Genomic DNA, 23,749 nt, shown 5'->3' with positions numbered 1-23,749 from the left:
GTGTAACAGATTCAGTGAAGGCGAGAGGAAAGGCATGACACGGGAACAATTCATATCTCCCTGTATGTATGGAAGACAAGGAAATGGCCGAGGCATCGTTAATGATGCCACTTTATACTCTGCAGTATCTTTGACACTTCAAAATGTCCTCTTCTCTGTTATTTGATTTGATCTTCCTGACAACTCCAAAAGGAAAAGCTAATATCATCTCTACTGAACAGACAAGGAAACTGAGGCTCCAAGACAAGAGCTTAAATGCTTTGTCTGGGGCAACATACTACCCTGGGCGTCCACTCACTTGAGGGCAGCTGCCGCTTACCAGGCAAATCTGCAAATAAGCTCATTTGTGCATGCAGTGAGCAAGTGGCCGAGGTGGGACTGAGACCCAGGACTCCTGGCTCCCCGCCTGGGCCGCCCTCTGCAGCAGCTCTTACTCTTCTCCTTCCCTACTCTGTCCTCTACTGTTTGTGCTCAGGCCTGCTCACTTGGATAGGCACAATGGCCATGCTTATGCAGCATAAGGACACTTGCAGCCTAGCAGTGGCATATGCTCCCAAACTTTGAGGTTTCTCCACGCCACCAAACAAGAAATAGGGCAAAGTAGGGATTTCCATTATTCTAGCATCCAGGGAGTGTAGAATAAGAAAAATGTTTTAACAATGAAAGTGGGCCCTAGGAAGAAAGGAAGAGTTGTCTTTCCCCTAAGCAGACCCACGTGTACCTTCTAGAAGGTTATCACTGTCTAGTTCCAACTAAGGGGATAGCAGATGTCTTATCAATGAAACACTTTTCTGGGTGTTGTGTGGGTGGGTGGAGTTTTTTTCTCAATTCTCCAGGGATAGGGAGTGACTGTTCCCCATCAAATTCCCGGGACTCCTACTATCCCATGAACTCCTGCTTCTTACTCAGCAGAGGGCTGAGCTAAAAATTCAAGTTCACTTTCCCCCTTGGCTTGCTGCTGGTTCCTAGCACCAAAGTGCTAGGAAAAAGAAAGAACTGTGATGGGGGGAGAGAAATATGGGGAACTGTTGCTTAAAATCTCACCTTCAGGAATGGCCAGAGAGAGACCACTTAAAGTCAGGGGGGAAAAGTTAAATGCACATGAATCTGAACATGTCCTATTTATTTCTGAATACCACTTTTAGCTAGCTCTTTCAAGTGCAGATCATTAAGTTTTATTTCCTCAGATAAACAAGTAAAACAGAACATCTAGAAGGGATTTCTGTCTGTATGTTCTGCAAGGGCAGCACCGAAAGGAAAAATGTATTTGCATGCTCCAACTTAGGCAAAAAGTTGGGCGGATGGGGAGACCATGTAAGACGAATGTTCTGGTTAACTGAGTTTTGAAAGGTTTTCCAAAGAATTTTCCAAAGGATGAGAAGACAATAAGATACACCCAGTGCCAGATGAAGCAGAACTCTTTCTTGCTCTGTGGATGATTCAGCCAGCCCTTCAGGATTCCATGAGGCCTTGAGGCAGGTGGTGTAGGGGACTGGAGACTATTCTGATTCTAGGCCATACCCTGAAAGGGGTTATTTGCAATTAAACACTGATCTTATTTTGCTTATCAACAGTTTCTTTCTTGGGAAAAATGGAAGATAAGAAACAAAAGATCAAAGTTATTTACTCTCTCCCCAAAAATGGACAGTTGCTAAATCCTTCCAGGAAGCTGCTCAGAGCTGCTGCAAGACACCCTGATCTTCTAACTTTATTCTCTGCTCTTGGCATCTGTTGGTGGGCCCAGTGAACTGGTCATCTAATATAGCAAGGGGCAGTGCCTGCTTGCTTTATTATAGGAAAGGGCTGGTGGCCTGTAAGACATAAGCTCCACGAGAGCAGGGAGCACATCTATTTAGTTAGTAATACTAACAATAACAACCAGCATCCATGAAAATTTACTGAGCACTCACGTGCTATGTGCCAGGCACTGTTCTAAGCATTCATATGTATCACCTCATTTGCTTTTTTTTAACATCAGCTTTATTGATATGTAATTTTTTTTGAGATATACCATACAATTTTTTTTAATTTTTTTTTTATTTATTTATGATAGTCACAGAGGGAGAGAGAGAGAGAGAGGCAGAGACACAGGCAGAGGGAGAAGCAGGCTCCATGCACCGGGAGCCTGATGTGGGATTCGATCCCGGGTCTCCAGGATCGCGCCCTGGGCCAAAGGCAGGCGCCAAACCGCTGCGCCACCCAGGGATCCCTATACCATACAATTAATTTGATTCAGTTTACAAGTCAATTGCTTTTGGTACAGTTGCAGAGTCGTATAACCATGATTTAGTTCCCAGAACTTTTCTACTGCCCCAAATGGAAACCTCACCCATTTCCCCATCTCCTCTAGCCCTTGGCAACCACGATTCTACTTTCTGTTTCTATCGATTTGCCTATTCTGTACACTTCACATCATCTCATTTAATCTTTTTTTTTTAAAGATTTTATTTATTCATGAGAGACACCGAGAGAGAGGCAGAGACACAGGCAGAGGGAGAAGCAGGCTCCATGCCCCGACATGGGACTCGATCCCAGGTCTTCAGGATCACGCCCTGGGCTGAAGGCAGCATTAAACCACTGAGCCAGGGATCCCTGGGTGGCGCAGCGGTTTGGCACCTGCCTTTGGCCGAGGGCGCGATCCTGGAGACCCGGGATCGAATCCCACGTCGGGCTCCCGGTGCATGGAGCCTGCTTCTCCCTCTGCCTGTGTCTCTGCCTCTCTCTCTCTCTCTCTCTCTGTGACTATCATAAATAAAAAATAAATAAATAAATAAATAAATAAATAAATAAATAAATAAATAAATAAACCACTGAGCCACCCAGGGATCCCCATCTCATTTAATCTTGACACAGCCCTGTGAAGAGATGCTATTACTGTCTTGTTGTACAGATGAGAAAACTGAGGGCTAGTGAGATTAAGTCATGTGACTGACAGCACACAGTTAAGAAAAAGTAGGACTGAGATTTGAACTTGGGCACTGCACCTGGCTCTGGAAAGCATACTCCTCACCACAATGTTGTACTGCCCTCCTAAAGATATAGCCTGGGAGGGGCTAGCATGTAGTAACCACTCAATAAACACTTGCCAAATGGTCAGTGAAACAGTTGTGCCTAAGGACAGTAGAAGATAGCTGAAGATGAATGTCAACTTTGGAGCCAATGACCAGCGTCTGAGTTCCAGCTCTGCCATTTAGTAGCTGTGCAACTTTCGGTAGCTTACCCATTCAGTCGGTTTCCTTCATTTTCTTATCTGTAAATTGGGTACAGCACTCACTTCATAGGGTTATTGTAAGGATTAAGTTAGAGGACATCTGTAGAAAGCACTTGGCATGCAGTATATATGCTGTATATATGTGTGTGCACGTGTGCGTGTATAGCATACAGTACTAATGACATGAATTGTTATTCCTATTACCACCAAAGCCAAATCAGTTACTTGAGCAAAGTAACTATGATTATGTCATGACCTATGTTCCTACTTGGCATGTCTCTGCCATAGAGAGGTGGCTGTGAGGTCATTGAGAAAACCCACCCAAACTCTATCCCTGGGGTTCTTAATTTGGAGCCCATGGGCGGGCTTTGTGGAGGGGGAGGGCCCATGAATTCCTTAAAATTACTAGCAAAATTCTGAGGTCATGTTTCTGTGGACAGGGTCTTATGAGCTTCTCAAACACTCTATGATCCAAAAAAGATTAAGAAAAATCTTCTGGGGGATCCCTGGGTGGCTCAGTAGTTTAGTGCCTGCCTTCGGGCCCAGGGCGTGATCCTGGAGTCCTGGGATTAAGTCCCACATTGGGCTCCCTGCAGGGAGCCTGCTTCTCCTTCTGCCTGTGTCTCTGCTTCTCTGTCTCTCTGTCTCTCATGAATAAATAAAAACATCTTAAAAAAAATAAGTGGGACTTTTCACAGCTCCTTCCTTTGGGGAGGGCATCTAAAAAAAAAAGAAAAGAAAAAGCTTCTGCCACAAACCCGAATTCATGGTACTCTGGCTAGAAATCTGTTACTAGTGTATGTCAACATTCAATTTGAAAATGAAAAATCTTAAAAAAAAAAAGAGCATGGCTGCATTCCAATAAAACTTTATAAAAAAATAATAAAATGAAATTTACAATATTGCAACCAGCAGCCCGAAAAAAAAAGCAGAGTGCCTGGGTGGCTCAGTCAGTTAAGCATCTGTCTTCAGCTAAGGTCATGATGTTGGGGTCCTGGTCCAGCCCCACGCCAGGCTCTCTGTTCAGCAGGAAGTCTGCTTCTCTGTGTCCCCCCGCCAGCAAATAAATAAATACATTTAAAAAAAACATTCAATTTAAAGATTTAACATAATTTCAAATTGCTCCATTTTTTTTAAGTTTTTTTATTTACTTAAAATAATCTCTAAATCCAATGCAGGACTCGAACTCATGACCCCGAGATCAAGAGTCACGTGCTCTTCTGACTAAGCTGGCCAGGAGCCCCTAAAACACTCCACGTTTTTGAGAATCTCTTTGGATCACCAGTGGCTTCTGGGCCCCCTCTGGAGCACCAACGGATTCAAGTCAGGTCCTCCTGGTCCACCTTTTTTCCTAGATCCCTGCCACCATTAAGAACCCAGACCCAAAAAAAAAAAAAAAAGAACCCAGACCCATGGGGCAGCCCGGGTGGCTCAGCAGTTTAGCGCCGCCTTTGGTCCAGGGCGTGATCCTGGAGACCCAGGATCGAGTCCCATGTCGGGCTCCCTGCGGGAAGCCTGCATCTCCCTCTGCCTGTGTCTCTGCCTTTCTCTGTGTGTGTCTCATGAATAAATAAATAAAATCTAAAAAAAAAAAAAAAGAACCCAGACTCAGATGCCCACCTGCCTTGCACACTAAATTCCCCATGGGCCTAAACACAAGGCTTCCACCCCAAGCCCTGGGTGGACAGGAAACTGGCAGATGAGCACAGAAGCCAAATTGGCTTCAGCCCCCACAAAACTCCAAGCATACCCCGAGCAGGTTCCCCCAGTGGTACAGAGAACAACCCTGTCAAAGGCCCCTTGCCTCCCCTTGAGAATCCCCAGTTCTCAAGGCCAGCAGTTATCTCAGAAAAGGAAAAGGAAGAATGGTTATGGGGGAAGGGCCTGTTATTAATTGATTTCCCTCGTCAATCCCTTCTTCCGCTTTCCAACCTCTCATCTGGGACAATGGCTTCCCTGGCCTCAGGGACCAAATCATTTCCCACATCCTACAAATCCAAGCCAGCCCCTCCCTGCTACAATACCATATACGGACAACGTGACTCAAAAAAGGGGACAGCAGGTCATTATTCACGTTACACAAGCCTTCCAATCAGTTCAGTTCACAGAGCTACTCAAGAACACCGCCATGGGGAGGTTGACATCTGCAGGATAAAGCAGACCTCTAGTGTCCTGGCCCTGCCCTCGACCTCTACCCGGTACTCACCTTGGGTCCATGGGAACTCCGGGCTATGACCTTGGCTTGTGGTGGCTGCTCCTCACCATCCTTCTCTTTGCCATACTTCATTTTCTTGGGCGGCAGAGATTCGGTCACCCCATCGGTCACCACTGAGTCTGGCTGCCACTTGTTCTTGCAAGCAAAGATACCTACACTTTCCTGTTTCACTCGAGCCTGCCCGGCCTTATTCCGAACTTCAGCTTGGCCCCTCTGGGGAGCTGCTGGGAGGCCATCGGCCCGGAAGCAGGTGGCTAAATTGAAGACCACATCACCTTCCACCTTTTCCATTTTCACCCGCCCCAGGTCCACCTGGGTTCCAAGCTGTGAAAGCTCTGTGCTGGAGCCCCTCTTGCTGCTCGGGACCACATCCAAGATGAGTTCCTTGGGGCGGTTGTCATGAGGTAGCAAAGGCAGCTCAGGTATCTTGTGCAGGTTCTGGGGGGTAGCCAGGACCAGCTCATGGGACATGTAGGTGGCCAGCACTTGGTTTTTAGGCTTCGTGTCTCCTGCCAGCTTCAGGCCACAAGCCCCCTGGGGACCTTCTATCTTAGGAGTGCTGTCAGGGCAGAGGTGGCTCTCTGACTCCTCGGGCCCCTGATTCACTTTTATGTCCCCACTGCTAGGCTGGACAGACAGCGCCAAGGTCCCTGTCTGAGGGCTGAGGGTCAGGAGGACAGGGTTGACTTGCTCTTCGTAAGGCTTCGCAGCAATCCGGCAGGTTTTGCCCTTGTTGCCAGTGTCCTGCTCTGGAGCAAAGGTGCCCCCAGGCCGTGGCTGCCCCTCAGGAAGTCCATGCACAGCTTCACTGGGGCCAAGTGGGGGCACACCCGAAAACTCAGAAACGACGTTGGTGGGCCTGATGGGAACCCCTTGACTCGGGGTGAGCTGCCCAGCACTGGAAATGCCAATGGAAAGCAGAGACGCCTGGTGGTATGGTGACCAGCCAACAGGCAGGACCTGGGTGCTGGTGGGTTTCCCATTAACTGAACACCGGGGGTAAATATTTGCTGGCCCAGTAGGCTTCCACAGAGAGAGCTCCTTGGTTTGGCACCCCGGCAGCCCAGGGGCAATGCGGGCTGGGGTGTATCGTTTAACTGTGCTTGGCTGTCCCTCAGTCCCAGCCTGGCTGCTCTTCTTGCCACAGGGGGCACCGGTGCTCTTAGGCTCTCCTTGATCGATGATGGAGATGGGCTCCTGCTTGGGAAGATGGCGGGGGTCTCGGTTGAGGCCCAGGTTAGGGTCTTTGTTCAGCAGCAGGGATGCAGGCACTGGGTTGGCCACTCCCACATAGGTGCCAGGAATGGTGCTGATCAGTGCGGTTGAGTTCTTCACCCAGGTGCTTGGGTCCCCATTCCTCACGATCTCAGGAAAGATGACAAAGGGCGAGGAAGTGGAGCCCAGGCATGAGGTGACATTGCTACCGGCAGCCTGGGTTGTGCGCTGTGACCTAGATAAGACCGTGGAGAGGAGGGCCTTGCTGCTGGTGTGCACGGGGGTCAACACAGGCATGGGAGGCGTCTTGCGTTGGTTCGGCAATGGAAGCTTTTGGCGGTTGGACTTGGAGGAGAGGTCGAGGGGCATCTCGCTGCACTCAGGTGGAGAGGCCATCTCTCGCTCCAGCTGTGGAGGTGACTTGAGGGGAGAGAAGGTGACGGAAGTCCCTTCTGTTTGCTGCTCACCACCACCTGGCATCTTGGTGGGGTGCGGTGGGGCCGAGCTCACGCTGGGGGCTGGCAGCAAAGGCTGTGGGGTTGGAAGCACCTTGGCAGAAGCAGTAGAGAGGGAAGTATCTGCCAAAGGCCCCGGGACCCCATCGGGTGCAGGCTGGGTGCTGGTACTGCCGGATGGGGATGCGCAGGGAAGCCTGTTCACCTCCAGAGAGACCAGCTTGGAATCTGAAGTCAGAGGCCGGGCCACAGAAAATGCGTATGGGTAAGATCGTAGCTCTGGGGAGGCCAGCACACCAGGGAGACACCTGTCCTGAAGGTAGGAAGGCAGGACAGGCAGTGTAAGAGTGGAGGAGACCCCCAAGGTGGTCGGCAGTGTGGCCACACTGAGTGGCTGCCCACAGCTCGGAGGCGGGATGTAGACCAGCGGCTGGCTTGGGGTTAGTACTGTCCCTGGCTGAAATGACAGGGGGACTTTTTGCATAGCTGGTGTCTGAGCTGCAGGAAAACACACTCGACTCAAACTAAAGGAGGCTGGGATGGGTGCAGAAGTGGGAATGGCAGTTGGTGTGGCCGCTGGCATGGGCGTGGGGGCCGGAGTAAAGATTGGGGCTGGGGTGGGTGCAGGCACCGGCGCAGGAGCAAAGGCAGGGATGAGGGTGGGGGTAGAGGGTGGGCCGGAAGATGGAGTTGGGGCTGGCATCGGCACTGACGGAGGGGCAGGGGCTGCTGGAGGTGTGGATGCCGGCATGGGAGCCAGAACCGGAGTGGGGACAGGTGCGAGGACCAGGGTTGGGGCTGAAGGGGGCACAGAGGCCTGGATCAGAGCCAAGGGAGGAGCTGAAACAGGCACTGAGAGGGGAGTTGGAGCTGGAGCCGACAGGGGAACAGGACCTGAGGGGGGAGCCGAAGCTGGCACGGGCACCAAGACGGAGGCTGAAACTGAAAGGGGGTTCGAGTCAGAGATGAGCGTGGGCACTGACGGTGGTGCTGGGGCCAGTGCCGGGACCGGTGCTAAGGGAGGGGAAGGGGCCGGAACCGAAGTGGCGACCTGGACGGGAACTAGCCCAGAGTGGGGCACCGGGGTGGGGACAGAAAGGGGAACCTGGAACGGATCTGGAACAGATGGGGGCACCGAAGCCGAACTGGGAGCAGGGGGGCAGATGGGGGCAGGCAGCTGACTGAAGTTAGTGGTAACCAGAGGCAGGCTTCCCTCCACGGGGACTCCAGTTCCCAGAGTTGCCAGAATGAAAGTATTCTTCTCCCCTACGCCATGCCGAGAGTCCAAAGCCTTCACCCCAGCTGCTGAGCAGTCCACCTGCTTGCTCATTTGGGTGCCGAGGGGAGCCCAGGAGCAGTTGGCCCGGCTGTCGCCAGCCTCAGTGCCGTCAGGAGCAGGCAGTTTGAGCCCGTCCCCTGGGCCGCTCAGCGGCACCAACAGGCCCTCAGCCTCCGCCACATTCCCAGCATAGTCCATTTGCGGCTGGGGGTCGTCAGGCTTGTCTTCTGACTTGTGCCCAAGTTTTTCTGCTGCACTGCCATCTGGGTCTGCCCCCCGGGCATTGCTGCCACTTCCAACTGCCGTGAGCTCCACCTGTAACGACAGAGCAGCGTGCCCGTCTTAGCTAGCTCTCTGTGGATGGTGCAAGTGTCCCGAGGCCCAGGAGAGGCGACTGCGGGTCCTCTTTGCAACTCGACCAACCGGGTCTCGGCAGAAGCAAAGAGCAGCTGGCCAATTTCTGTCTCACATACAGCAACTCGGGAAATACCCTGTTCCTTCCTGCCCCCCTTCTTGGGATGGCAGACTGGGCACATCGCCCGGACAGTTCAGCTCCGCCCTTTGGCGGGTGACATGTGGCTCCACGTGGCCCCTTACCTTGGAAAAACTGCTGCTGACACAAAACTCCTGAGATCCAAAGCGCTGGCAGTCACCTGTCGTGGACTCCTCATCAGAAAGAGGTGCTCTTCTAGTATGGAAGACACAACCAGAGAAGGGCCATGAGGCCTAGTCTTTCGGCCACCACCACCTTCGGCAGAATGCCTCCTGCCTGCCTGGGTTCCCATGAAACCTTACTGTCTCACTGCCCTGGGTGACTTGGACGAAAGCATAAGGAATCAGGGGTGGGGAAGCAGGTTGCAAGCCAGAGCCTCCAAACCCAGCTTTGCAAATTCCTGCAAAGGAGCTCAATCTGACTAGACTACCCTTATTGGGCTGTGTATCCTGTTCTCTGGGGCTCTCACCAGAAGTGTGGGGAATAGCCCAGCCCTTTTGCCTTGTCCCCAGAGCTTACCCGTCAAGGTGACCAACCAGGAGTTATGGGGCATGGCCAAAAAGGGATAGGTGAATCACAGAAGATCTCAAAAGGCATATGCAAACCAGTTTTTTCTTAAGTGCAATCTTATTTTAAGTCTATATGGGAAGCTGGCTGCTGGTATTATAAGGGTAATCCTTTTCTAAAACAAATAACCACCTCCATTGTGTGTCATGTTCTAAATCTGAATCATCACCTATTCAGCCGATGGGGTTACCTAGAGCAGATACCCATTTATTAGTGCAATATAATGCTACTGATTCGAGGCCACCAGGTCACTGGGTGCTGAGGAGCATTTCAAGGGCAGGACTTCTTTCCCTCCAGGGTACCACCAAGCTCCAGCCAGTGCCTGACTTCCTACCTTTCTATCCTTTCCTGCATCCCATGTCTGACCAGCTCTTCACTCTCCCTCGGTTCTCCCAGCACACCACCACATTCTTTCCTATCCTAAAGGAAGGCCTTCAAGGCCACATACCCCAAATTCAATGCAGCAGGTTGTAAAGAGAAGGGCTCAAGGACAGAGAGCTGGGTCACAAAGGAGGAAAACCTAACTGAACCCCAAGCTACACAAAAAGTCTTCTCCAGATTTTCAGCAAGAACCTTAGGGGAAAAAACTAAAGACTAGGAGGGTGAAGTTGAAGACAGGACAAACACCCACTAGAAGTTTAGTTTTTTTGGGTATAGCAGAAACCTACCACTGTCTGCCCAAGGGAGGACACTGATGGGGCAAGAGCCCAGGTGAGTGGCTGAGCAGAAGGTCCCAGTATAAGAATAAAGCTCCAGCAGAAGTGCTGTGGTGCAGTTCTGAGAGGGAGAAGCACAGGAATGCTCTGTAGCCCTCTGGGAAGGGGGACTGCCCTGGAGTTTGCCCCTCTTCTTTTCCCTCAGCTCTACAACAGCCCAGGAAGAAGCCAGCATCCACCTCACCAGCCACCCCAGCCTAGGACGGTCAGGGAGCCCACAGCCAACCTCCACAAAAATGGGGAAGGTCCTGCTAACCCCTTCCCTTTCACTGGAAGAGGCCATCACTGATGGATCCAAAATTGTACCTGGGGCAAGAGAAGCAAAAAAAGGCAAGGGAGGTCACCATAGGCCTCTCCCCATCGGTTCAAGGCTTTGGAGGGGGCTAACTGGGGTCGGGGGGAGATCTGTTCCCTTTAAAAGGAAGCTAGGCTGGCAGAAGTGGGAGGGTTCCACTGCTGGCAATGACTGCTGGTGACAAACAGAAATGACTGTAAGGACAGGCAAGGGCTGGAGAAGCAGTCAGGGGTCTTGAGGCAGGGGAGGGGGCAAGGGGCAGGGGGCCCTAAGGGAAAGGGAAAACACACTTGGACATCAGCTCTCGGGAGACCAGAAAAGCGAGGCCTACACTCAGCCTTGGGCCAGGGAGAAGCGCATTCCAATTAGCCTGGCCAGTGATGGTTTGGGGAGGACAGCAGCAAGGGGAAACAAGTGACACCACCTCCCTTCACTAACTCCACCTGACAACTGCAGGGGAAAGATGTTATTTCTTTCCATCCTGTCCTGTCCTGACCATTCAAAGAGGGAGCCAGCTGCATACTCGCCCCCTGCCCTTGCCAGGCCCCCACCCCACATAAAATCACCTTGAACTGAAGGCAGAAACCCCACCCTCAGAGGCAGCCACCTGCCCTCAAAGGCAGACCAGCACAGCCGGCCAGGCCTGGGGACTCTGGAGGTGGCAGCAGCAGTGAAAGCAGCAGTCCTGGCTACTCTAGCCATACCCAAGCCTGAGTGCCAGTCCCCAAGGCTCTGGGAAATCATCATGTGGCCATGTTTCAAATTCTCTGAGGAGAGGGGTATGCAAAGCTAAGCAAACATTAAATTGCTCCATGGAGAGAAGAGCCTGGGACAGGAATAGCTTTTACAGAGGAGGGGTGCACAAAGAGAAGTGGGTCAGCCAGGCAAGGTTAGGAGGGTGCAGGCGGGCAGGGAGGAGGGAGCAAGGGTCAAAGCAGGCTCTGGTCAGGCCTGAAAATCAATCCCTATGTTTCTTCCCAGTAGAGATGACCCCAGGCTATTGCGCTCAAGGCTTTGTTGAACTTAAACCAGAAATGTCCATAACCTATCAGGGTTGTTTTCCTAATTAGGAAGGGCTAGCACCACTGTTAAACCAGACCTTTTCTCATTCCCGTTGGGTCCTGACCTCACCACACACATCATTAGGCTCCTCATATTCCAGCCCCTGCAGACTTTCCCTGCCTGAGTCCCACCACACCCCAAGACCACCTTCATGCCAGCCAGGGTCTTCCCCAAACAAACCATGTGGGAAATACCAACCCTCACCTCAAACTCCTACTCATCCCTCAAGCCCCAGCTCAGATACCACCACCTCTGGAAAGCCTTCTCTTATTCCCCCCAGGAAGCCAGCTGTTCTTGCATCTAGATGCCCACAGGACCTGTACGTGTCGCGCTACAGCACTCGCCATCAGTGCCCCATTACTGCTGCTGGTTTGCTCTTAATAGATGTGTGTCCAATGAAGAAGTGAATGGATACGAGAAAGGAAGCAAGCAAGCAAAGCGAGGAGACAGAGAGTTAGCTGGAGGTCTAATTACAGTCAGCCCCCTAGGGCCCATAGGAAGCCCCTGTCCCTGTTCCTGTAGTCAAATGCCTCTGGTGAAGATGGGCAGGTTTCTCAAACACTTTTAAGAGCTGACCCCCTTGTACAGCCTGATAGCCAAAATTTATAAGTTCTACAAGTTGTAAAGGGCTGAGGAAGATGGTTTTTAAATAAAGTGAGATCACATTTCGGAATGCAGCTCTAGCTCAGCCTAGACTGTAGAGGAAGGCAACAATAAAGGGTAGATGAGATCAGAAGTGACAATGCTTAAAAGGTCATCTTAACTAGTAGGCATATTTGGTAATTTAACATCCCAAGAAAGGTCCATAAAGAGGGAAAAGCAAGTTTGGGGCTCACTTCTGGTTCCTTTTTCAGCAGGGATTTAGAATGGAGAGTGAACCAAGGCAACCTGTACACTGATCTGTTAAAGGCTCTAATCTAGATCTCTGCACCCAAGGCTCAACTGCCTAGAACAAGTGGCCAGTGAATGCTTACGCAAATCAGTACCACCACCCTGTCTTCCCCCAGTCAGCCTCTTGGTAATTATCTAAGGACATACCTCACATGCAAAGGAAAATATCTTTCTTCTGCAGATCTGAGAAGAATTCTGTCTTATTTTCTTTAGTCCTGACTTTTATATTCTAAAATAAAATTCCTTTTAAGTCCATCTCTAACCTGTTCCTCAGTATAGAGAACATTAAACTATTAGGCACTAATGGCTTTAAAAAAAATAAAAAGGTCTATTCTCCTAACCTGAACCTCAGACAAGTACACACTTCTCCTGTGGAGAGCAGAAGAAAAAAGAAGATACGCACAAAGACACACATTCCTTTACCCTTCAAAATTGCCAACATCCCCCATGTGCATACACAGCCATGCACACTTCCGAGATTCACCCAAGGAAACACCGGATTTGAATCCCAGGAAAAGCCATAAATGTTCCGTGTTCTAAGGGATTGATCTGATGCATTTGGATTTAAACAGTCGATGAGGGATGCCTGGGTGGCTCAGTGGTTGAACATCTGCCTTCAGCTCAGGTCATGATCCTGGAGTCCTGGGATCGAGTCTCACATCAGGCTTCCCACATGGAGCCTGCTTCTCCCTCAGCCTGTGTCTCTACCTCTCTCTGTGTCTCTCATGAGTAAATAAATAAAATTCTTTAAAAAAAATAAACAGTCGATGGACTGAAACAACAGCTAAACACCAGCAAGTGTGCCTTTTCTAAAAATGAGAGAGACAATGCAACTATCACACATAGCTCTTGCTTTGGCCAAAGGTCATGAAAGTCAAATATAAAATCTGAAGGCCATTTTGAGTGTCCTTCCTACAGGGCATGATCAGTAAATGGCATAGCTTGGCCAACCAAATATCCTGGTGAACAGAACATTTAAAACACACGCGGATTAGGCAGGCATCACCAACTCTCAATTTCGTATGACAACTATATTAAGCGGTTGGATCTTCCTGAGATACTTCATAAGGATCGTACTGCGAATCGTCATTAGCCTCGTGAGGCAGGAAAGCGCTGATCACCAGAATACCCACTAACAGCTCCCAGTATACAGCTGAATAATAAAACTGCCTTTCTTCCAGGCTTAGATCAAGGACCAAAAATATCTTATGCGTATCCTTGAGCACCGAACATGGATGCAGCAAATAAAAATTGCAATCGCCTGAGCTTCCCCTTACTCTACAGCCTGACAGTCCTTAATGAGTAGACAAATGTTAGTTGGCAAAAGGTCATATGTTGGCCTCCTCACCTTCATCTGAACAGGGACAGCAAGGCAGGGCAAGCCATTCACACGGCCCCAGCTCCATCCCATCCCAGGGGAGTTAGAAACAACCGGAAAGCTCTGCCCCAGGGTCCCTCCCAGGACCTTGCCGCAGCTGGCCCTCTGGTGAGTAGGTACAGCTCACAGGGAGCCAGAACGGCCACCTTCCCAGCCTCCTCACCTCTCCTCGTTGATGCCACACATGCGAATCCGGTCAGAACTGGTCCAGTTGTGCACGCCGCTGTAGAGTGGTGCTGTCGAGATCATGACAGCCACTCACCACCAGATAGGACCTGCTGTGGCCGCTCCCCCTGAGGAAAAAGAACTCCAAAAAATCAAAACTCCTGACAGGGACAGCTGCTTGAACCACCTTTATTGGGGAAACATTGAAATAAAGGCAATAATAGCACCAAAATGGCAAAGCAGTCTCTCCCACAAGCCAGCCTGCTATGGAAAATTAAGGTCCAAATGAGGATGAGGCCACACCAGCTTTCCAGGAATCCATAGGTTTCAGGATGGAGACAAGGGTGCTGTTAATCACCTAGAGCGATTTTTAAAATTATCTTAAAGACAGATATGCTAGAGTGTTCAAGGAAATTCAATCTATTCCAGACAAATGAGATGACAGTATATTTTTCCACACACATTTAGCCTAACCAACTACAATTAGAGGGTTGTTCCCATATATGAACAATGCATTGAAAGACTACTGGGGATCTTTTTCTCGTCAACTCTCTAATCCATGGGTACTGAAGTATTTGAGTGACGTACCAATTTAAGTTCTCCAGAGGAAGCACACACTTTCTTTATAAGTCCTTCAAAAATACTGTTCTGATTTTGACTTGGGAATTCTATAGATCTAACACACATATTTAAGCGGGTTTAAAGCTCCCTCAAAATCAGATGCAATACTCCTTCTACTCTGACCACAAACAAGCAAACAAACAAAAAACAATGTTCCATCACAAACCACACATTTCTGTCCTTGTCCCTATCAGCCTTGTCATCCCTGTGACCTACCACCCCCTTCAGCAGCTAATGTCCAGCTGTCGCTGTTGACAACCACTGCACAGCCAATTCACCTAGAGAAAGACGCATCGGGGAAAAAGAGGTTTACCCAATGAGCTTGTCTTGAGACCCTTTAACTCCCAAGTTAGCTAAAAGTCTTCTTCATCAAAGCTCGACTGAACAGAACCCTACAGTGATCAGAATTTTCTGCTGTTCTCCACTTTCCCAAGAAGTAAATCAGTACAATACAGTCACATCAGGGGTTTGTTTCACTTATTCTCTATATAATTTTCAGAGATTGTCCATGTTCAACATAAGAGCACTTATTCATTCAACATTTATTGAACTCCTACTATGTGCCAGCACTCTCCTAGGCACTGGGGAGTCAACCATTACCCAAAAAGACCCCAAACCCCTGCCTTCATGGAATTTATATTCTAGCGGGATGAGACGGACAATACACATGTTAAATGATTCCTATTATAGGATGTTAGAAGGTGGTGTAACACACACTAAGGGGCATGGCGATGGTGGGGGCGCACAGAATGGGCTATGGTTTTCAGAGGGGGGTAATCAGCGTAGGCCTGGCTGAGGAGACATTTAAGCATCCTAAAGAAAATAAATAAACAAACAAATAAACATCCTGAAGGAAGCGAAGGGGTGAGCCATGTGCATATCTGGGGGAAGAGCATTCCCATAGAGGGAATAATCTATGCAAAGGTCCTAGGGCAGGAGGCTATGTGCCAAGATCAAGAAAGAGCCAGTAGGCCAGATGGCTGGTGCAGAGGCTCCAAGCAAGGGAGGGAGGCAATATGGGGACAGTAGAGCCACAGCCCCCCATTCTCGTCCTTGTCCATATCCTGCTTCCTCTCTCCACAGCATAGGATACTGCTGCCCTTGCCTGTCTTTGTACTTGCCCATCTCTTGGTTTTCCTGACCTGGTGCCTGCTTGCTTCTCCAGGGATTTCTCTCTCTCCTCCCTCCCCAGAACCCTAGCCTGAGTCCTGCTTGTCTCTCCTCACCTCTGCCAGGCCCCATCTCTTCCCTTTGCCTCTTTTTTTCCCTACCTCCATCTCACTTTCTCTCTCTTTCCCTTCCCCTTTTCCTCTCAATTTCTCTTTCTAGTCCCCTCTATTGCTCCTCCTCACCTCCCTCTTCCCCCTATTATTCTCCTAGCCCCCCCTCTTCCTTGCTCCTCCTTTCCCTCTCCCATTTCTCTTGGCACAATTGGCGCACCCCCACCTTCTTCCCCTTCCCACCTTTCTTGCCCATCCTTTCCTCCTTTCTTTCCTCATCCTTGTTTTCCCTCCAGGCTCCCCTCTCTCCTCCCTCTCCTCCTCCTCCTTCCCTTTTTCCTCCCCCTGCGCCTCCTCCCCTCTACTCTTTGTCCCCGCCACAGCCTTCAGTCTCCCTCTCTAGTCTTTCAGTCTCCTTCTGTCTCCTTTGCCCTTTTTCTGCCTCTTTCTGTCTCTCTTAGCTCAGCCTGGCTCTCCCCTACCCCTCCCCTACCCCACCTCTCTTCATGAGTGTGTGTGGGGGCAGGTGGGTGTGTGAACCCTGTCCCTCCTTCTCTCCAGCTCCTGAGCTCCCCTAGTTGTAACTCTCCCTTTCCACCCCCCCCACCAAAGACTCCCAAATCTGTATCTCTAGCCCTGACCTCTCTCCTTAGACCCAGACCAGAATTTCCAGCTGCCAGCAACTCGCTGTTAATTGGATGTCCACCAAGCCCCTCAAACTCAATGTGTCTCAAACCGAACTCATTATCTGTTCTCATAAACCTGCTCCCCACCCCCCACGCCCAGCATGTTTCCTATCTTAGTTAATGGCACCACTATCCCCCCGCCTGGAAATTTCAGCGGCTTGTCTTCAACTCCATCGCTGCCCACAGCCAATCAGGAGTCGAGCCTTAATAATGCCATCTCCATCCTCTCCTTCTGCCCCTTCTTGCCACCACCCTGATGTAGGCCCTCATCATCTCTCACCCAGAATATTACAATAGCCTCTTAACTGGTCCCTCTGCCTCCAATTTCTTGATTTTACAATCAATTCATCTTCTAAAGCACCAGTTCGATCACGTCACCCCCTCCCTCCTCAAAAGCTTTCAGTAGCTTTCCTGTCTTCAGAATCAAGCCCAAATTTCTTAGCACAGCAACGTGGGCTAAGAAGCCTCCCTGACCTGGCCTCAAACCTCCTCTGGTCTCCTCTTTGGCCACATCCTGCTATTTTCCTGCTGCCTCTGCCGTCCCAGCTCCTGACCCTTCCCTGAATAGATCATCCAGTTTCAGGACTTTGCTGTTTCCTCACTAACCCTGAAATGGCCTCTTCTGCGCCCCTCCTCCTCTGTCACCCCTCAAAGCCTGGCTTAAATGTCATCGTGTCATCTCCCCGGCCCCTGATCGGTTAACTCTTCCCTCTCTGGTTCTCCTCACGGCACTGATTCTTACTCTGCAGTGTGGTTAGCCAGGGGTGTGGCATGTGTCTCCACCAATCAAGCTACTTAAGGTAAGAAATTCTGTCTTTTCTGTCTCTGGTTTCTCTGCAATGTCTTGCAGATAGTAAGTACTCAGTAAATGAGTGTTATGTGGAACTGAATCCTGGATGAGAAATTGAGGTGGTGACCCTGAGAAATTACAAGAAGCAAAATCAACCCCCCCTAAAAGTGTCCACCAGGCTTAGTTACTGTAGACAAGAATGCTGTATTTCCCTGAAAGCACCATGCATTGCCCATAGCTCACCCCTGGCAGCTACGCCATTCCAGCATAGTTCATTGTCTCTGAGCTATTTTGCACCTCTGTAAATTGCAGGTAACTGATGGATATGCAAACTCTGTCTTGTCCCATAGAGTTTGGATTGACTTCCCTCCCCATTGTGGAAAAACCAGTTTTGCCTCCATTTGCAATTCAATTCCTTTACTCCATATAAATTTGTGCTTTTGGACTTTTTCTTTGAACCAGCTCTAACATCTATCTGGTTCCCTTGTTGATTAATGAGTAAAATAAAATCTTCAACGCATGTTCATTTTTATATCTGTACAAGACTCATGGTTTTACCTTTTTCTGACAATTATCCTTAACATTCCTAAGACAGTTATGTGGGTTAACACATAATTTTAGAAAGATTTCAACAAAGGGTAAGACAAATGGATTGACTGTCCCCCCTGTTTCACATCAGTTTACCAGGACCCCATCCCATCACTGAGCCTCCTGGTCAATCAAGTTTTAACTTTTTCTTAGAATATCTTGGAATATCCTAGCTCAACAACAGCTCAGGGGCACCTGGGTGGCTCAGTCAGATAAATGTCCAACTCTTGATCTCAGCGCAAGTCTTAATCTCATGGTTGGTAGTGAGCTTGAGCCCATGTTGGGGCTCCATGCTGGGCATGGAGCCTACTTTAAATAAAAAACCAAAACACAACAACAGTTCAGCCTACTGACTGATATGCCAGGTACTTTTAAAAAATCTTTTTTCCCTATGAAGCATTAGAAGAATCAAGCAATAAAAGGGGTCATACTTGCATAAAATGAATTTTAACACAAAGTATAAGTTTTAGTATCTATCTGAATACCTGTAGGCAGCAGATATAAGTCAGTCACCATTGCTTTTTCACTCTTGGGCTTATTTTTGTTCTATTTAGAGAGGATTGGTAGTTTGTAGGGCCTGGGACAGGAATCAGAGGCAGGCAGGGAATGAATCCTGGCACTTGAAAACAGAACATACAAAATATCTCCACCTAGATAAAGGAGTTTTTAGATCCCCCAAAACCACAATAACAACAACAACAACAAAAAGAAAACCAAGCAAAAACCAAAGTAATTACTAGACAAAACCACACATTTTAGCACTACCTGGAGGCACCGTCATTTTCACAAGATCCTAAAGACAGAATATTTCCTTCACCTTGGCTTCCCAATCTTCTGTTAGGAATTTCTTAGGGCAACCTCTCTTCCTATGTAGAGCCCACTGCTGCTATTAACAGTAGCCTTTGCAGAGGAGGGGAGGAGAGGGGTAGAACTCACAGACAAGAGGGCACTGAGCTAAATGGTCTACATAAGAAGACAAGACTAGTCCTCCTGAGTCAGAGAACAAGCAAAGGGAACTTCCAAAGAAGCACTGACTGGTGTCAATGTCCACACAGCACAGGAGGAGTCAAAATGGCTAATGTACACCAATGTTTCCTAAGCCAGAATCACCAAGGTACTTGTTCAAACTAGAGGTTCGTAAGTTTCAGCCCTGGAGATTCTGGTTCAGTAGGCCTAGTGTTTTGTTTCGTCCTTATCATATCCAATCAAATTAGTAACCATTCTACTGTACACTACTTCTCAGGAGAGGTAAGAAAAAAGGAAAAACCCTACAGACATACCACACTTGGTAGATTCTGCTGGTGTACACACTTAGGTACCGACTTGCTTCTGCTCACAGAGCCCGACTGACATGTGGTATGCTTTCTCAATGTCTCTCTTGCTCTTTCCGATGGGAACCATCACATGAAAGGCTGAAGGCAAAGCTCCTAAAAGGAACTTCGAAGAAACCTGGTAATCCCGAGTGGCTCAGGAAGCACAGGCACAAGGATACAAAATACCTCAAAGGACTTTCCCAGATATCACAACCATGTAATTGTTAAGAAATGAACAGCTGCATGGCCCCAGACTCAAATGCTGGTCACTGCCTGGAAGGCAGTGGGACCACTGTGAGCTATCCCCACTTTGGAGGGAAAAACTCAAAAGGCACATCCAACTCACAGTGAGAACAAAGGAGAGCACATGCTCCACCAACCCGACGGGATAAAGCACTGGCTGAAAAAATAAAGACATGCACCGTTTCGATTTAGCAGGCACATGCACACACCTTAAGTAGAGGGACCGACCAAGATCCAAGGGGATGAATCTAGCAAGCCAACAGCAGAAAGTAAGCAGTCAGACATAATTGGCACACCACAAAACAGGGGAAGCCAAAAAGAAAATGGACTAACAGGAGAGCAATAACTTTAAAACGGTGAAAATAGCAGCTAAGCTAAGGGCGAGCAGGTAGTAGAAGACAAACCATAATGAAGCAGAGATCTTTCCCCCAGAAAATCCAAAAGAAAAGAAAAAAACACTAGAAGACAAGGGCAGGTGTGGAAGGCATAAAAGAGAAGCCCACAGAATATAACAACTAAAAGAGAAAAAATGAAATAGGGGAACCTGAGATATTTCACCATCATGGGCCAAACTGAAACACTATGGGGAAGCACTGAACACAGACATTTTAGAAAAGTTTAGATAGAATATGTTATCAAAAGGGGAAGAACATCAAATTATAATCCAAGTCAGGGTTAGGGGAGCTGGTAACAGGAGATGGGCAGCACAAAAATCTCAAAGGAGATTTTACAGATTGGGTGGACATTTTTTGTTTTGTTTTGAAATGAAGATGCCAAAACAAGCATATTTCACAACAACTACAAGCAAAAGTATGGTCATCATGCGTATGAGGAAGAGAAGGGCATGAAAGGTGGTAACACAGCATCTATCTGACAAAATGTCTTTACCTTGGTAAAACGTTAACCTTGAACATGGCTGGACAGGGTGTTTCTCCAGTGAGTTCCCCAGAATCACGTAGATTTCTTGGTAACCAAAGACCCTCTATGTGCAGAACAATTGGGCGCTGGTAACATATGCAATACAACTAGGCCCCTTACATATAGCACGAAACCTGCCCGTTTATTCATGGCTGGACTCTTACCACCTAGCCAATACATTAGAAATTCAAGATTAAGGTCTCAGTTAACTAAATCTGGTAGTACTCCTCCAGGCTTCTTTTGGTTCATATTGTCTGGTGACCTGGAAGCAATTATGATTTTAAAAAATGAAAGAGCCGGAAAATATTCTTCTTGAAGCCTGGCCCTGAATCTGTTCTCAAGAGAATAGGCGGGGCCAGTAGATGTTTAAGAAGGAGGGTTGGGTCAGTGATGACTAATGTGTAACGAAAACCAACTTTGGGACCTATTGCTCCAGCAGAAATTCAGAGCTCTGGGCACAGCTCCCATAAGACAGAGACATCCACCTTCAAACCTCACAAAATCAAAGGAGAAGCCAGCCCATTACCCCACTTTGGAAAAAGTGGCCTCTAAGACACCCCCAAGGAGATCCAAGAGACCATTGGCATTTAGATCCAAGGGCTGAAGGGAAGAGGCTAGGACTTCCGTCTAGTCATTGAAGTGCCTTTAGAGAGAGGTCAAAATGTCTCAAAATCAGTGTTTTCAACAGGAAAGTGTACCCATACCTAATAAGGATAACTTTACCTGCCTTTAGATATGGAACCCCTACCACAGATCTGACTCTCCCTGTTGCTTTGCCTTCTTCCATGTGTACTCAACAGGAGACTAGTGTTCCTGTTTTCCCTACTTAATCGTATATCCCAAACCTCATCCCCTCATGAGGAAGTTCTCCCAATGTAAATTGTCCTAATTTAATGATTTCCCATAGAAAGATATTCTAATATCTTCCACAGGCTTTCCCTCCAATATCTACATCCCCTTACCTTTCCCTACCATTAACCAAATATCATTCCCTGAAACTCGAGAGTCCCTTATACATGCCCCAATCACTTTACTTTGCTTCCCTTCATGCAAATAGATTCCTCTATCACTACACACCACCATACACAAATACACACACACACACACACACACACACACACACACACACAATCAACTAGAAATAATCTGCTGGGCAACTGAAAGGAGGAAGGGGCCCTCTGCACTGTTCATCCCAGCCTTCTGCCTGACTAATCTACTGTAGCACTTTCTAGTTCCCCTGGGGGGTTTTTTCTACCCAAATATTTCTACTGGTTCTACCCCAAGGGATAAGTCTTATAGGAGACACTGCATCTTGTTCCCAGATACATTTAATTCCTCTATTTACTGAGAAGACTAAGTAGTTGCCCGCATGCGGCTATAGCATGAACACCTTCATAGACTCCTTGCTACTTCCATGTTTAAAAACCTGGCCCATAAACATTTATGAGACTGTTGGATACAAAACTATTTTAACTATCTGTTAAACATACAAGAGTTTGGGACGCCTGGGTGGCTCAGTGGTTGAGCGTTTGCCTTTGGCTCAGGGTGTGATCCTGGAGTCCTGGGATCGAGTCCTGCATTGGGCTCCCTGCATGGAGCCCACTTCTCCTCCCTCTGCCTGTGTCTCTGCCTCTGTGTGTGTGTGTGTGTGTGACTATCATAAATAAATAAAAATTTAAATAAATAAACAAACAAACAAACAAACATACAAGAGCTTACTCATTCAAATGAATGTAGTTACCTTGACTGGCCAGGGCTTGCAATCTCCCTGCACGCTTCGGAGATTACTATTACCATCCTAACCCTTTCCAATCCCAACCATACTCTTTCTCAATTGCCTCACTAGTGCTGGATCCCCACTCATTCAGAGGCAATTTGATGTTTAAAAACTGCCAAAATCGGGCAGCCCAGGTGGCTCAGTGGTTTAGCACCGCCTTCAGCCCAGGGTGTGATCCTGGAGACCCGGGATTGAGTCCCATGTCAGGCTCTCTTCCTGGAGCCTGCTTCTCCCTCTGCCTGTGTCTCTGCCTCTCTCTCTCTCTGTGTCTCTCATGAATAAATAAATAAAATCTTAAACAAAACAAAACAAAACAACCCTGCCAAAATCCATTCAGAGCCTAGATCTAGTCACACAGTAGCAACACTGCTGAAGAGTGATATAGTCTATTATCCAGAGCCTGTACTGTGTGTGTGTTGGAGGGTGGTTGGGGAGAGCATTTTCAGCCCCTACCTGCCAGCCTCTCTAGTCCCCCATTATGTCCATTTACTGCATCATCTGCAAAATGGGAATAAATGAGTCCCTACTTCAAGTTGAGAATAGGAGACACCGGGCTGGGTCAGTCAGGAGAGTGTGTGACTCTTGATCTGAGGGTCATGAGTTCAAGCCGCATGTTAGGTGTGGAGCTTGCTTTAAAAAAATAAAGTTGAAGGACCAAAGGTAATCAATTCCAACAATAAAGGAGGAAAAAAGCAAAAGTTTTCATCTCTCACCATTTTCTTTTTTATCTCTCACCATTTTCATACCACCAGTTTGTTTAGCTTTTCTACCCACTGCCGTACTTTTTCCCTATTATTCAAATAGTACTTCCATCTCCTGCTGTAAGGAAATAATTTTACCCCATTTAAGGAAAACATCTCATCATAGCTTTATACTAGCTAGACCTAGGATCTAGCCACAAGACTTTATGCCACTTCTAGATATCACCAATTGCTAGAAAACCTAAGCGATCACCATGAAATTCATCAGTCCTTTTCAAAATGCAAAGCCACCTCAAAATGGCACTTTAAGTAACTATGGTCATTTTTTTTTTTAGCACTTCTCATTTCTCCTAGATGAAAAATAAGAGTTGGCTTTCCTCAGTCTCGGTCTTCAGAAGAACCATGTGAATATTTGGTGTGTCTTTCACACTTGAAAGTTGGATCATTGCCATCTGAGACCTGAATCCCTTTTGGGAGCTTCTGTGTCTTCCATGCCACGGACTTTGACAGTGGCCCTTGGGCATCTCCATTTCAATATACTGCATTCATGATATGGAATTTTTCATCTAAAGAGGATTCCTCCTCAACAAACTTTTGCCTTTTTTTGTCTCCTGGACCTCCCACACAAATATTTGGAAAAGCCATTATCAGACTATTTTTTCTACTCTCACCAACTCATTTTATATAAATTACTCATATATATAAATATATACACATACATATATAGTATATATACACATATATACTTATCATAGTATATATACGATAGAGTATATACATATAATGCACATGTATGTGTATATACAGTATATAGTATTTATACACATTATGTGTATGTGTATATATAATATATAGTACATACATATAATGTATGCATATATATTATATAATATATACGCATACATATAATGTATGCATATATATTATATAATATATATGCATACACATAG

General features: G+C 47.8%; 1 protein-coding gene across 5 annotated transcripts in view; it reads right to left on the bottom strand.

Moving 5' to 3' along the window:
* Nucleotides 1-23,749, bottom strand: part of BCORL1 (BCL6 corepressor like 1) — a 64,385-nt gene that overhangs the window by 30,811 nt on the left and 9,825 nt on the right. For all 5 annotated transcript variants that reach the window (XM_038588280.1, XM_038588278.1, XM_038588279.1 and 2 more), the window contains 3 exons: nt 13,941-14,070; nt 8,973-9,063; nt 5,418-8,690 (listed from right to left, as the gene is read on the bottom strand). In XM_038588280.1, the coding sequence (XP_038444208.1) occupies nt 5,418-8,690; nt 8,973-9,063; nt 13,941-14,026 (3,450 nt within the window). In that variant the 5' untranslated portion in view covers nt 14,027-14,070. The remainder of the gene's footprint in view (nt 1-5,417; nt 8,691-8,972; nt 9,064-13,940; nt 14,071-23,749) is intronic.

Source organism: Canis lupus, chromosome X, assembly GCF_011100685.1.
Source record: "Canis lupus familiaris isolate Mischka breed German Shepherd chromosome X, alternate assembly UU_Cfam_GSD_1.0, whole genome shotgun sequence".
In the NCBI taxonomy this organism is placed as follows: domain Eukaryota; kingdom Metazoa; phylum Chordata; class Mammalia; order Carnivora; family Canidae; genus Canis; species Canis lupus.
This window is presented reverse-complemented; position numbering and strand designations above follow the sequence as displayed.